Source organism: Ovis canadensis, chromosome 13, assembly GCF_042477335.2.
Source record: "Ovis canadensis isolate MfBH-ARS-UI-01 breed Bighorn chromosome 13, ARS-UI_OviCan_v2, whole genome shotgun sequence".
In the NCBI taxonomy this organism is placed as follows: domain Eukaryota; kingdom Metazoa; phylum Chordata; class Mammalia; order Artiodactyla; family Bovidae; genus Ovis; species Ovis canadensis.
The window spans coordinates 89,774,169-89,788,853 of NC_091257.1; the positions used below are offsets into that span (position 1 = coordinate 89,774,169).

The window sequence follows — 14,685 nt, forward strand, 5'->3', positions numbered from 1 at the left end:
AATTAACATCTCTTATTTAAGCCACCATTTTCTTCTTGGTCACTGTTACCTATAGTTGAAAATCCAAACTGATACCCTAGCTGAACTATATATTAAGATTAGGGTAGAACAAAGGCATGAAAGCTCTCAAAAATTTTAATTTATTTTATTTAATTAGTTCTCAAACAATCTCTCTGAGGAAGCCCCTGTCAGGTATATATATTACCAAAATGAAGTTGTTAAGAAACAGAAGTGGGGTCTAGGAAACAGGATCTCTAAACCGGGAAAAAGCAAAATACCACTCTGGCGGTGAAGGGAGATCCCCAGGGGCACCTGCTCCTGAGGATGTTTACCCAAGCCCCTGGCCCATTGTCCCTTTTCATTGTTCTGAGCTCCAAAGCACTAGCCAGTGTGCTAAGTCACCTCAGTCATGTCCGACTCTTTGCAACCCTACAGACTACAGCCTGCCAGGCTGTTCTGTCCATGGGATTCTCCAGGCAAGATTGCCACAGTTGGTTGCCATTTCCTTCTCCAGGGATCTTCCTGACTAAAGGATTGAACCCAGGTCTCTTGTATTGCAGGTGGATTCTTTACTGTTTGAACCACCAGGAAAGCCCAACAACAGAGGTTATAAAGGGTGCTTGCTCCCGGGGCCAAAGTGATATGGAGGCCAGCATCTTAGGTCTTACTTCAGGAGTCTGGTTTTTCATAAATAGGCAGGTGAGAGACTGTCATGTGTTCACCAAATCCATTTTCCTGTTCTTACTGAGCACAGAGCTAGACTGTAATTCTTAGTCTTTTTTGCCAATAGGTGGGACCACATTATGGCAAACAGAATATTGGAGAGAAATAATAAACTTCACTTCTAGGCCTGGCCCTTAAAAGCCTTCCATATGAGCCTCCATCCTAGCTTTCTTTTCCCATCTGCTGGCTGGATGCAGAAGCAGCCCTAGGAGATGATGGAGCTGTAGATGGGAGGAGCCAGGACCCTTGAATCTTGACATGGATCGTTCATTGATCACCCTGATGTATTATGAATAAGGAGAAAATTTACTGTGTTGACCACATAAGTTTTTAAAATTATTTTTAAACTTATTTATTTATTTCTGGCTGAGCTGGGTCTTCGTTGCTGCAAATGGGGACTACTCTCTAGTTGCACTGTGCGGGCTTCTCATTGTGGTGGTTCCTCTTGTTGCAGAGCACACGCTCTAAGGCCTGCGGGCTTCAGTGGTTGCAGCACGTGAGATCTAGAGTACATGGCCCCCCAAGATTTTTATAAACTCTGTATTTTTGCTACAACCATGAGCATGCCAGACTAATACATGGGTCTAATTGAAAGACAGAGTTGAGTGCCTGTGCCCATGATGGGATGGGAACACTTTGGGGGGCTGTTGAGGGTTATAATGAAAGAAATGAAGCCACAGGGATAAAGTACCAACACACACAGAATGCTCAAGATGGTACATCAGTTTATTTGGCAAAGACGTGAGCCTTCTCAAGATTGAAAGGTCAAGGAAGAACAGAAATCCTCAGATGGAGCGAGTGGGTATCCCAACAGAGAACCAGGCAGCCCTCTTCTTGACCACGTAGCCTCCAGCCCACACTAGTTAGGAGGAAGTCAGCTTGAAACTAGGATTTTTACTTGAATTTAAAAGGTTCCCTGGAAGAGAAAAGTTAAGTGGTTAAAAGTCACAGAACTCTGGGGGGCATCCATTCCCAAACTTAACTGCTCCTTTAGTCCCAGTTAAGCACCAGGTGCTTCCCTGGTGGCTCAGAGGTTAAAGCGTCTGCCTGCAATGCGGGAGACCTGGGTTCGACCCCTGGGTTGAGAAGATCCCCTGGAGAAGGAAATGGCCACCCACTCCAGTATTCTTGCCTGGAGAATCCCATGGACGGAGGAGTCTGGTGGGCTACAGTCCACGGGGTCACAAAGAGTCAGACATGACTGAGTGACTTAACTAACTTTCTAGTCCCAGTTAATGGAAACAGGGAGTCTTCCTAGAAGATCAGGAGTTACCTGCTTTTAATCAATTTCTCTCAAGAGATTTGCCAGTTGAACAGACAAGTAAAGACATGGTCTCCTTGGGCCTGGCTAAGAAAAGGGGCCAGTGGAGAGGCCAGATTGAGGCAATAATTGGAAGGGGAGATGGGACAAGGGAAGAATGAACAAATTGATGGGTGATGTTGCGGGGAATTGAATGAGAGTGAAAAAATATGTGGAGGGCCCCCATGCTGGTTTCTTGGTTTACTTTGCAGTGAGTGGCAGCCTAGGTGAGGGGGCAGGAGGACGTTGCCTTATGCTGCTTGTCTTTTTGACCAGGGTTTGGGTGATGATATCTTCTGTCCCAGGTCACACCTTCTGAACGAGGACAAGGAGCAGTTAAGGAAGCATCCCCAGGCCAACCTTCCCACCCCAAGCAACTCACTCATCATTCATGCAGATGTTCCCACAGTAGGTCCAGCAGCATGTGTGATTTGGAAAGGAACATTCCCTTAATTTAGTGCATCTTTTTACACAATACCTTAATGATGGAGGCTGTACCCAGCATTGATCAGTGTCTTTTAGTCCATCTGGAATCAAGAGGGTAGAAGTTGGCAGTGTCTATCCACCCACCACTTGGACAAGAAACCCTTTCTTAAGTTGAAAAATCCCTGAGCTCTAAGCCACAAAGTATTTTTCTGCCTTTGAAGAGAATCCCTCTGTGAATCCTAGCCCATGGCTTTTTACAGAAGACCATCCTTATATGGCATGACTTCCCTCTTACCACATGTTCCCACAGCATTGCAGGGCTTCGGGTTCTGTCCGGGTTGCCTAAAGATGGGGCCTCAGACAACCCCAACACAGATGACACCACTTCACCAAGTCCGTTCCCATATAACTTTAGATTGCAAGGTCTGTAATAGTCTCTAGCTCTAATTTCCATACCCAATTTTCAGACTGGAAAACTGTAGGCTCAGAGGGAAACTCTGTGTTGGTCCTTTCTCCACCTAAGGTGGTCTGACATTGGCAACTATTATATCCTGCTAGGTTATGGAATGTGGGCAAAAGCCACATTCCCTTTCCATGTACCCACTACGGCTTTCAGAGCTGGGAAAGGAAGCTTGAGAAGATGCCGGTTTTGGAGCAGCCAACCTAATCTTTCTTGGACTTCTCTTGCTTGAAGGAGGACTCTGTTCATTTAAAGGGTGATCCTAGAAATATGGGCCCCGAATCTGTTATAACAGACACCCCAGGCCTGGGCAAAGCACCCTCCTCCCTGGCCACACCACCTACAGACAAGTTTGTTCTTGAGGCCTCCCAGCACGGGCAGAAACATCACAAGCTCATAGGTGAGAAGCATGAGTAGGAGAATCCAGGGCTTCATGGTCGTTTCTACGTGTGTATGGATTAGGCTTTGGCAGAAAGCAGGTCTTTTCCCGATGCTACTAGAGATAGACAGGAATTAAGGGGACAGGGTAGGAAAGAAAGAGAAAATGCTTGTGAATATTGTGCTGTTCTTCTCTTACTTTTCCTTTCCACCCACTGGCACCCAACAGCAAACTAGCCAATGGCTTCCCTGGACTTCTTCCCCATTCACATTAGCTACCCTTTACTTTATGAAATTACCTTTTTTTTTTAATGCATTGTTTTTTTCTGATCAAAAAGCAATTTATCTTCAGGTTGTATTGTTAAAACAAAAAAATACAAACAGGAGAGCTTCCCTGGTGGCTCAGCGGTAAACAATCCGCCTACCAATGCGGGAGACACGAGTTTGATCTCTGGTCTGGGAAGACCCCATGTGCCACGGAGCAACTAAGCATGTATGCCACAACTGTTTGTGCTCTGGAGCCCAGGAGCTGAAACTCCTAAGCCCACATGCTGCCACTACTGAAGCCTGAACACTCTAGAGCCTGTGCTCAGCAACAGGAGAAGCCACTGGAATGAGAAGTTCATGCAGTACACCTAGAGAGTAGCCCCCACTCACCAAAACAAGCCTGCACAGCAACGAAGACCCAGCACAGCTAATTTTTTTTTTTTAAAGAGGAAATGGGTAAGTGTTATCCATTATTCCGCCACCCAGAGATAACTGTATAATGTCTATGCTTTTATGTTGTGACAATTATGTTATGAAATTGGAAAAGTAGAACACTTGAAATAGTCTGATCTGTTAAGAACACAGGTAACAGTATGACATAGTGGAAGTTTTAGTTGAGATCTTAAGACAAAGTGGATGAGATAGATGACTCAGCAGGACTTGAGAAAAGTTGCTGACCAAACTTAGAAGCAAGACTTTCACACAACATTGTGAAGCAACTGTACTCCAATAAAAATTAATAAAATTGTTAAAAGCTGAAAAAAAAAAATTTCATCTGCATAGATGATCCAAAGTTGAAGGAGTTAGAGGATGTTGCAGGAGACTGGTCAAAAGCTTTGCCCAGAGAAGTAGACATGCTGTCTTCTAATTCCAAGCTGGGAGCATAAGCTCTGTGGATGCTACTCAGAGTCTCCAGTATGTCCCCCAACGTTTACGGGGACACTGTAGACTTGTGTTCCAGTCATGGCTGAAGACTCTGAAGGGTAAGGAGTGTGTCTAAAGTGACCTGTGGTAGCAGAGAAGAGGGCTACAGTTTGAGAAGTAGCTGAATTGTAAATGGCCTGATGCCATTTTGTGTCTCCAATGAACTCTTGAAATCACCCATAAGAGAGGACCAAAAGCCCAATGCCAGCCAGTGATCATGTCTACTGTGTGAGAACTTTCCCAGTCTCTCTTAGTGGTCCTTCCTCCCTCTACTACTCAGGGGCCAGAAACTTTTTTAAACCAGTTGGGGGCGGAGGAACAGAATCACAAAGAACCCAAGAGAAAGATGTTGGCCACATCCTCTTCCACAGCTGGAGCCTCTGAGAAAAAGGAGGATCCACAGTTCTAAACAGTTTAGGAAGTTGTGGCTAATTTTGTGGGCCTGTACATTTTAATGATTAGGTTGAGAAAATGTTTTGTGACTAAAGTCACAGAAGTTATGGGAAGGTACCAAAGTTTTCCTGAAGAAGCAAGGAAAAAACTAGCTGTTTCCTGAATAGAATAAAATCTATTCTGAATAAATAGATTCTGAATAAGATCGAACAGAACAGGGGGAGACAAAAATAATATGATCACATCACGCAAGTCATGCCAACAATACAAAGATAAATATTACGATCATTCCCCATGTCATGAAGAAAACAGGCAAAAATCCATACGTTTGTAGAGTTGCCATTCTAGTTAAGCAAGAGAATAAGCAAATACATATTTGATAGTAAGCACTCAGGAGAAAACAAAGCAGCAGAAAAAAGATGAGATAGCCTGCTGACAACTGGCAGCTGAGGGGTGGGGGAAGTTGGACATGGGGGGAGGAGACTTAATTAGAAGTCCCCGCCCTCTCCCATCTGCTTCCTTCATCCTTTATCTGCTGTCTTGCTCTCTTAAAACCAAACAGGAAGAAAAATGAAAGAATCTAAGAAAAGGGTAAAATTCTGATATCACGAATAACATAGTAACAAGGTAGAGGTTGTTTTTCTCCCTGAAAGTCTTTGTTTAGAAATTTTTCAATCCAGCAGAAGACTACACTGCCAATATGGTGGCCACTGGGACCTATGACTATATAAATTAATTAACTTAAAGTGCAAGATAAACAACATAATTTTACTGTGTAGCTCAGGGAATTATACCCAGTATCTTGATGGAATATAACCTTAAAAAAAAAAAAAACTATGCTGTACACCTGAAACTAACACACTGTCATCAATCAACTATACTTCATTAAAAATTAAACTTAAGTTTAGTTTCCAGGCATTTCAGGCTTCAATATCCACATGAAGCTAGTGGCTATTCTATTGGATAGGTTAGATGTAGAATGTCTCCATCATCACAGAAAATTCTATGAAACCACTCTCCTCGGAATGAAAAAACATGCCTTTGCTTAAAAGCAAGGCTAGTACTAGAGATTATTTAAAAGGTGTGGAGTTTTTCAAAGGGATCTTTGAAAACTCATTGTCCACTCAGAATACGTGAAATTTGGAAGTTGCAAAAATGCACATTTTAGGCATGTGAATCCCTAGATGCATTGACTTAGAGGCAAATTGGATTTAGGAGATGAGAGACAGTAAGAGAAGGAGATTAATGAAAGAAGAGGAGAGAAAAAGCCCTTAAAAGGCAAAAAAAAAAGCTACTTCCTTGGCGGTCCAGGGGTTAAGGCACCGTGCCTACACTGCAGGGAGCATGGGTTCAATCCTGGTTGGGGAACTAAGATCCCACATACCCCATGGCAGAATCAAAAAACTGAAAAGGTAAAAGATCAGATGTCTGGGGGCTTCCACTCAGATGCTTATATCTGCTCTCCAACCATGTCCATTCAGAACCCACATTCTTGCCAGCCTGCTTCAGCAGGGCATGGGGAGGGCAAATTGTGAAGTTCACCTCCTGCCACATTGGGCAATATTTATACCAAAGGATACAACTTAACTGGTGAAGCTCCAAGCCAAAGGAGCACTCTCTTAGAGCACAGTGGGCTTCCAGAAATCCTGTAAATCACTCACATTTTTTGTGCACTGGAAAGCCAGCTGAGAGTGGTAAGATTCCCAGTCCTTGGTCCGGGCTCAGTGTTCTTCTGATCCTCCAAAGGCAGCAGCACATAGCAAGACAGGTATGTAATGAGGATGCTCTGTTAACCACTTATAGGCAGGGGTGAGGCATAAGAGAACTGGGTGGAGTTGGGCATGGATTGGGACCGACCTCTGAATTCTTGACACCCCCGCCTTTTGCACACAGAAGGAGGAAGACAGACACAATAAATTCAAAGCAATAGGTTCACTGAAGCTGTTTATTTGTATTCAAAAATAGCATTCTAGATGCAAGTTTGCCAGAGCTTTGAGATCTGTTCATTTAAAGAGCCCCATTCTTCGTCCTGTTCTCTGAGCTTCTCACTTGTCCCTAGAGGGCTTGTTCAGGATCCTGGGGTTGCCCCAGTTCCCTTCTTTGCACACCTCAGGTGTACTAAATGATCCCAGGGAGGAAAAGTATCATCCCACCCAGGCTGTGTACCACTCACATACAGAGGTCTGGGTGAATCTTTTGTCCATGATGACACAGGATGTATGGCAATGAAATGGTCTCTAGGCATCACAAAGACACAAAACTACTGCCCCCTCCCCCAGATTCAGGGTCCTGGGCTTTCTAGATGTTAAAGGAGAGAACAGGGGCTTTCTAGTCAGGGATATTGTTATGTTGTTTACTCTCTGCTCCTTTTACCGAGAGCACAACAAACAGTTCCCATGCCCTATCAACTTTCTTATTCGTACCTCAGGCAGTAATCCCCATTTAACAGGACGAATGTTGACATCACTGGGCAGGAAACTCACCTGAGCAAGCCACAAATAAAAGCTCACGCCTCAAAACCCTTACCTCCACCTACCTCTGAAGTTATCTGAGTGGAGTGTCTGCAGTAACAGGCTGAGTTTTTTTATCTGGCTCCTTCCTACTGGGAGAGTTTGGCGGGGCGGGGGGCAGGAGAGGGCAGGGGGCTGTGGTCTGGAACAGGGGGCAGAAGAGGAGAAAAAGTCAGTTCAAAGGCCGGGAACTTAAAGGTGATTTTGGTTGCAGCCCATCTTTCATTCCCACTCAGGAACATACTGGTCACATCGCAGCATCTTTGATATTCACCCATCCAGAAGTCCTGGATTTTCTTTGATGTAAGAAGTGTCTCCTGTTAAGCCAGGAAGAACACTATGTACCTACTCACTTTCTCACCCACAAATTCCAGCTGCTTTACTTTAAAAGAAAAAGAAAAAAGGATTTCTGAATAAAAATGTTCAACAGGATATTGTCTAGATAATCAGTAATTAATGTAATACAGATGCTTGACAATAGGCATTTATGTTAAGTGAGGGCTGCGCAATTATGAGAAATCACATTTTGTAAAATATTTACAATATTCATTGAGAGTGGAGAGGATGGGTAACAAAAGCTGGGCGATTCAAAATGTGAGAAGACAAAGAATTGTACATAGTAAATATGCAAAGAAACTAGAAAGACAGTGTAACAGGGCCCATGTTAATTCCAGGCAGTGAGATGATCATCTTTTTTAACTCTTTGTCTCTTTTCTTATAAATTATTTTGTAATTAGAAAATAGAAATAGTTACATCTTCCAGGAAAAAAAAAAAAAAAACACTTCTGTTCACAGAAGAGGAAGATTAGCTGTGAGAGGAGGACTGGTCCTGTGGGAGCCCCAGTGTCTCAGGAGTGGGCCGTGGTGAGGGGCAGGCCAGGTGAGGAGACAAGCACTCCTTGCTCTGCCCCGGCTTGGCCAGGAGAGGCAGCGAGGAGCCCAGGACCAGCTTCCTTCCTCCCTTCCCTCTCCCCACGCAGCTCTCCAAGGGCGTCCGGGCCAGACAGAGCGCTCGCCACGCTGCCAGTCATGAGAGCCCAGGCTCTGCTGGCCCTCCTGCTCCTCTGCGTTCTGCTGCTGCAGGCCCGGGGAGGGCAGCACAGCCAGAAGGCGAACCGTAGGTGGAGGGAGGGGGCGGGAGAGGGTGGGGGAGGGGCGGGGGGCTGGAGAGGGTGGGGGGAGCGGGAGAGGGGGCGGGAAAGGGAGCGGGAGAGGGGGCGGGAAAGGGAGCGGGAGAGGGGGCGGGAGGGGTGACGCGTCCAGTCTAAGGAGGACCCGGGAGTTCAAACTTTCCAGCACATCCTATTCGGACCACAGCACTATGAAGACTCTGGTTCTTCCCAAACCACCGTCCTCCAGCCTCTTTATCTGGCTCTGGGAAGAGTGATGGGGCTGGAGGGGGAAACTGCATCTTTTCATTCCCCAGCCCCCAAATCCAGAGACAACGTGGTACCTACAACAGGGAAAGATACACCTGAGCGAGAATCAGGTGGGAAAACAAACAGCTATTCTTTGGTTTATGCACACAGGTGACAGGTAAACACTCCGAGACATTCAGGGGAGTAGGTGTAGCATGGAAGTACATGAGAGAGCAAGATTGGGGGTGCAAGGGTCAAGGTAAATTTATCTCAGAGGGAGCAGGATGGTGCGAGTGGCAGGGAAACACTGAGGGTGCTTTTTGCTGGGAAGCGGCAGGGATGGTGCAGACAGTGGCAGCCTGAGAGGAGAGAGATGACGAAGGGGCAAGTCCATCTTCCTCTCTGGTCCCCGCGATTGTGGAGAGCAGGGGAGAGTTAGCAGGTCATCCTGGCCTTTGTGGAGTTCTCAGGGATCGGGTGCGGAGAAGGCAATGGCACCCCACTCCAGTACTCTCACCTAGAAAATCTCATGGATGGAGGAGCCTGGTAGGCTGCAGTCCATGGGGTCGCTAAGAGTCAGACATGACTGAGTGACTTCACTTTCACTTTTGACTTTCATGCATTGGAGAAGGAAATGGCAACCCACTCCAGTGTTCTTGCCTGGAGAATCCCAGGGACGGGGGAGCCTGGTGATCTGCCGTCTATGGGGTCACACAGAGTCGGACACAACTGAAGTGACTTAGCAGCAGCAGCAGCAGGGATCGGGTGCAGGTTCTATGGAGGTGATTTGGCCAAGGCCATGATTAATATGGGAGACGCAGTCCTGTTGCAGGATTATGGAGAGAGTCCAGGAAGTCCAGGCATCGAGGTCTACTGGGGAAGAGTAGGAGGAGTGGGATTTAAGATACTACCCATCACCAGGGTCTGGTGAAGGGCGGAGGTGAGTTCCCTGAAGAGTCCAAGTGTCTCCTGAGTAGATTTTGAGGTCTCAGGTCTCTGTGGAGGCTTTCACCTCGAGATGAGTGCTCTGAGGAGCCTGGTTCCATTGACCTTGCTTCTCCTCCTGCTCTTTTTAGACCTCACAGCTAAAGCCTGTACGAAGCGGCCCAGGGAGTTTACTTTCGGGAACCACTGTTCATACTTCCGGCACTGTCCACAAAATACCATATGCTGTTCAACCTTCTGCGGGAACATTTGCATGAATGTCCTGTGAGTCAGAGAGCCTGGGGCCGTGCATCCTGACCCCCCCCCCCCGCCCCCACAACCGTCTCCACAGACACTGTGCCTGCGGCTGAAGATAAGGACCTGACCCTGGACACAAGGATGTCAACAGGAATGCCACCCTGTCCAGCCAGTATCTGAACAACCTGTCCCTGTCAAATAAACCAGAACAAATGTGGAAGGGCCTGCCTAGTTCACTCCCAGTGCCTGTGATCACGGAGAAGCTGGCACAGACCCCAGAGGGCCCCCGCCTTTCTGGGTCCGGGTCTCTGATCGCTCCCCATGTCAAGCTTCTCTGCTCCCCCTCCCCACCTCCCTCCTGCCTCCCTGCCAGGCCCCTGAGAGCCCAGCCCCCCCTGTTCCTCTGCTCACTGAACCAGGACTCCCGGGAGAGGACCTGCTCGTGTGCGGCACCTCCTGGTCCTCAGGAGAATGTGCCTCACCAGGAGCAACAAAGGGCCAAGTTCAACATGAGATGCCAGGAGGCTGGACCCTGCGGCACAGAAGGGGAGGCCCCCAAGAAGGACTCTTCTTAAACTTGGTCCACCCCTATCCCATCCTGCTCATTGTCCTTGAGAGGTTCAGGTCACTGTCTCTTTGCAACAAAGAAAGTGAATCCCAAGGAAGTGAGATGACATGTCCAAGGTCAAAGGAGAGGGAGAAGTCGTGGTCTGCTTGGAGGAGGTTTCCTCTGTGCTCCCCTCTCCGCATCCCAGTGGGACGGTCCGCGGAGAGTGAGTCCTGTGCTGTCCCCACTCCAGCACCACCAACAGGCTGCTCATGGAATGGGGCCCGGCCTGCGACCCCTGAGACTCCAGGCCCTTCCTTTAACTGCGGGGTCCCAACCTTTTCTTATGGCCTCATCTTTCTTCTTTTTTTAAACCAGAGGGAGGAACATTTGGTTCAGGCTGACGTGACTAGGATTAATCAGCACAGGATGCCTTGGGTCTTGCCCCTGATTTCAGGGTGAGTCAGTAGAAATTCATCCCTGGGGTCCAGAGTCCCTACTACTCTGTACAATCACCACTTCTCTGATGTGGTCTTGGGACTAAGTCCAGAGACCCGGGCACATGTGTCCAGCTGGAACATGGGGTCAATTGTGAGGAACTCGGGAGGGCAGACCCTGCTGGAGGTGGGGATGTGGTGCTATGCTGCAGGCCAGTGGTTCCTGCTGAGCATCAGTGAAGGACACACGCCATGCCTCCATCGGCCCAGAGCCTCCGACCCATCTCAGGAGCATCACAGGGCTTCTGGTACTGCAGGGTCTCCTCCACTTTTGCTAAGAGCTGCTCTCAGACAAGGGGGCTTTAGGAAAGAGATCATGATCCACTAGCAACTCAGACATCATTGGAGGTAGTTGGGTGCTAAAGGCATGCTCTAAAGGAGCTCTTATGTTGTACTTCCTCAGATAACCTCACTCTACAAGCATTTTCCCAATGCTTGGCTATCCCCTCAAACACCCTGGGACAGACGGTTAAGACAGGCAAAATCACCTTCCAGAGAGCCATATTGTGAATCTCCTCCCATGTCCAAGTCCACTGTGTCCTACTTCATGGGTATATCTTAGGTACCAGGCTGACCTATTCCTTGCCGCTGGTGAACACTGTGGACCATGAATTTTACTAGAAGCAGCTGCCCTTCTCCCTTGTGGTAACTGGTACCCTGACCCTCTCTGGACAGTCCACCCTGCTCTAGAGAACTCAGAGGCTACATCTAGAATGCTATGGCCAGGAGGAGTGCTTGCCCGGATACCACTTCATGTTCTGTTCTTATTAGAATAAACAATGGCCTCTTTATTACATAAAAGGGAGGAGTAGGGGGTCCCTTGGAAGACCTTGAAATCTATGGAGACAAAGGAGGAAACAAGTGCAGACTTTGCCATGATGCGGGTCTCCAAAATGTCAAGTCCCTGCCTACAGAAAATCGTAGATCAGGACTGATCTGTTTGTGACAAACACATGGGCTCCTGGTTGCTGTGCTTCATTCATTCATTCATTCATCTATTTGCCTGTCTGTCTCTCTATATATTTATTTATTGCATGATTTGTGCTCCTCTCAAGTTCAAGTCTTCTCCTAACAAATTTTTACCTCTCGTTCCTATCAACCAAGATAATCGGAAGTAGCTTTCTCCCGTGTACAGACCGAGCAATAGACCCTCGATGTCTTACTCCAGGACTAATTCATCTCTTTGGGCTTTTGACTTCATAGTCTGAAGAGACTTTGATCCCTTGGTATTCCGTGGACCATCACGCCAGCTTCATCATACCTGTGACACTCTGCTCACCGGCCGTAGAGAGTGGAAATAGCAGGCATCCTAGGTGCTTTAGCACTTGCATGCCAGAGGGTGGGGCAATAGTCCAGACTGACAGTAGTCTGACACCTGACGATAGTCCAGGACTTGCTCTGCTGGTAACATTTCCAGAGATCCAGTTGTCCAGGCGTATAGGAAAGACCCTTGGAGGCAGCAGACAAGCTGCTGCACTTTCTGCTGCCCACCGTGAAGAAAGACACAGTATGTGGTGGGGCTCTTTGCTTTGTTGTCGTTGTTTGGTTTTTTGGCCATGACACACAGCTTGCAGGATCTTAGTTCCCTAACTAGGGACTGAACCCAGACCACAACAATCAAAGTACCAAGTCCTAACTATTGGGCCACCAGGGAATTCCCTTGGTGGAGCTCTTTGGATTTTGGAAACAATAAAGACCACTTTGGGGGCACTCTGCTCTTATTGACTTTCTGGGGGAACATAAGGTTGATAGATTTTTAAAATAATTAATTCACTGATTTTTATTTTTGGTTGTACTGGGTCTTCAGAGCTACACATGGGCTTTCTCTAGTTGCAGCGACTGGGGGCTACTCTTTGTTACTGTGCTTGGGCTTCTCATTGCAGTGACTTCTCTTGTTGTAGGGCACTGGTTATAGGCACATGGGCTTCAGTACTTGCAGCATGCCAGCTCAGTAGTTGTGACTCTTGGGCTCTAGAACACGGGCTTAATTGCTCTGCGGTGTGCGGAACCTTCCCAGACAGGGGATTGAACCCATGTCCCCCACACTGGCAGGCAGAGTCTCATCCACTGGACCACCAGGGGAATCCAAGGCTGCTAGTTTTGAGTGGAATCCAGATTAAGGAATATTTCTGCAACAGGTCCAGGATATTTTGCAAGTTGCCTGCGCCTTAGGTCTTAGCCCCTAGCACGTACATTATACAAAGTCTCTGTGGTTGATTAAGATGCTGACTGGTCTCTTTGCAAGTTCCAACAGGAGAATCAAAGAATACACACCTGTGTTGAGGTCAGACTTTCTCTTCTGTTGCCAGATGGTTTCCATTTTTGAAGCAGCTTTTTCCTTGCTAGCAAATCCTGGAAAAGACCCATGTCTAACCAGGGGACATCAAACCACTCTGCAACTGGAAGTTTCCATCACAACTTGGGGGTTATCTGATCTATGAAGTCTCAAAATGGGGGGGGGGGTGCAGTGCATAGAGGTGGTTCATTATCAAATGGAAATGGTATAAATGAGACTGAGCTTGATCAGTTCCAGAGGAAATGAGTCACCAGTATAATCAGGTGTGTGGACTCTGAGGATCCACGGACTTCCTCTCTAACTTCATTCTTCCCCACAGCCTCTAAGTCTACAAGAGGGCACTGCCCTTTCTGTGTCACTGTTGGCACTCTGAGAAACGGTATCTTCCTATGTTTGCCTATTTAAGATTTCTTGCACTTGCACCTCTCTTTTTGATTTCTCAGAACCAGGAATCTATTGTAGATGTCAGCCTTTTTCTCAGCATTCCTCCATCTGCATTCAGACTTCCATTTTCTGAGGTTATTTTATCTGGTGTCCTTACCTCATTTACAGACATGCAGTCTCTGTGGTCTTCATATGTCTCTGCTTCCTTGATGGCTCAGCAGGTAAAGAATCCGCCTGTGACACAAGAGACACAGGTTCTATCTCTGGGTCGGGAAGATCCCCTGGAGAAGGAGATGGCAACCTAGTCCAGTATTCTTGCTTGAAAAATCCCATCGACAGAGGATCCTGGTGGGCTACAGTCCATGGGGTCACAAAGAGTTGGACGTGACTGAGTGACTAAGCACGCACACACAAACGTGGACTCCGACGCTGCATCTGCCACGTTGGGGTGTTTATTTCTCTCCTAACAAATTGAAATTTATAACATTCTCTATTTCTTCATTAGGCTGAGGGTCATGTGTGGAGTGATTTATTTGCTCCTTATTGATCTGTATGGATTTTCTGAAAACAGCTAAAATTAGATAGCCACAATTACGCTGTATCTATTTACTTATTTACTTTCTTATTTATTTATTTATATCCTGCCCTTAAGAACTTCAAGAAGTTGCTTAGCTCCTCTGTGTCTGTTTCTGCATTTGTAAAATAGGAATGATAGGATTAAACTCATAGGGTCATTGACAGTACTAGCTAATACGTGTTAAATACCCGACAGGTAGTAAATTTGGTATTAAACTGGGTGATGCTTGACACTTCATTGGGTAACACTCTCATTTGTTGATTTAACTAACTTACAATCACTGCCTGTATTTCAGACATTGGTTCTAAGTGCTTAACAGATCATCATTCATGGAACCCTCACAATAACCCTATAAGGAAGGCACTGCTATTAATCCACTTTGTCAATGAGGAAATTGATGCATGGAGAGGATTAGTGACTCACCCAAAGTAAGTGGGAACTAGAGTTTGAATCCAGGTTAAGA

General features: G+C 46.8%; 2 protein-coding genes across 2 annotated transcripts; one reads left to right on the forward strand and one right to left on the reverse strand.

Annotated features, from left to right (window-relative positions):
- Positions 1–2,401: 2,401 nt before the first annotated feature.
- On the reverse strand, positions 2,402–3,344 carry WFDC9 (WAP four-disulfide core domain 9). The gene is made up of 2 exons (XM_069546371.1): positions 3,254–3,344; positions 2,402–2,550 (listed from the first exon to the last, which is right to left on the reverse strand). The coding sequence occupies exons 1-2, from the start codon at positions 3,342–3,344 to the stop codon at positions 2,402–2,404; spliced, it is 240 nt and encodes a 79-aa protein (XP_069402472.1).
- A 5,028-nt stretch (positions 3,345–8,372) lies between these two features.
- On the forward strand, positions 8,373–9,952 carry LOC138416888 (protein WFDC10B-like). Its single transcript, XM_069546372.1, has 2 exons — positions 8,373–8,498; positions 9,816–9,952. Exons 1-2 carry the CDS (start codon positions 8,411–8,413, stop codon positions 9,950–9,952), a joined length of 225 nt encoding a protein of 74 aa, XP_069402473.1. The 5' UTR covers positions 8,373–8,410.
- Positions 9,953–14,685: the final 4,733 nt, after the last annotated feature.

Excerpts from the sequence above, each read along its gene's own strand:
- WFDC9 (XM_069546371.1), bottom strand. The coding sequence starts at position 3,344 with ATGAAGCCCTGGATTCTCCTACTCATGCTTCTCACCTATGAGCTTGTG. Across the intron at positions 2,551-3,253 it reads CCTCAAGAACAAACTTGTCT|ATGGACTAAAAGACACTGAT; the intron begins GTAGGTGGTGTG and ends TCTTGATTCCAG.
- LOC138416888 (XM_069546372.1), top strand. The coding sequence starts at position 8,411 with ATGAGAGCCCAGGCTCTGCTGGCCCTCCTGCTCCTCTGCGTTCTGCTG. Across the intron at positions 8,499-9,815 it reads GCACAGCCAGAAGGCGAACC|ACCTCACAGCTAAAGCCTGT; the intron begins GTAGGTGGAGGG and ends TGCTCTTTTTAG.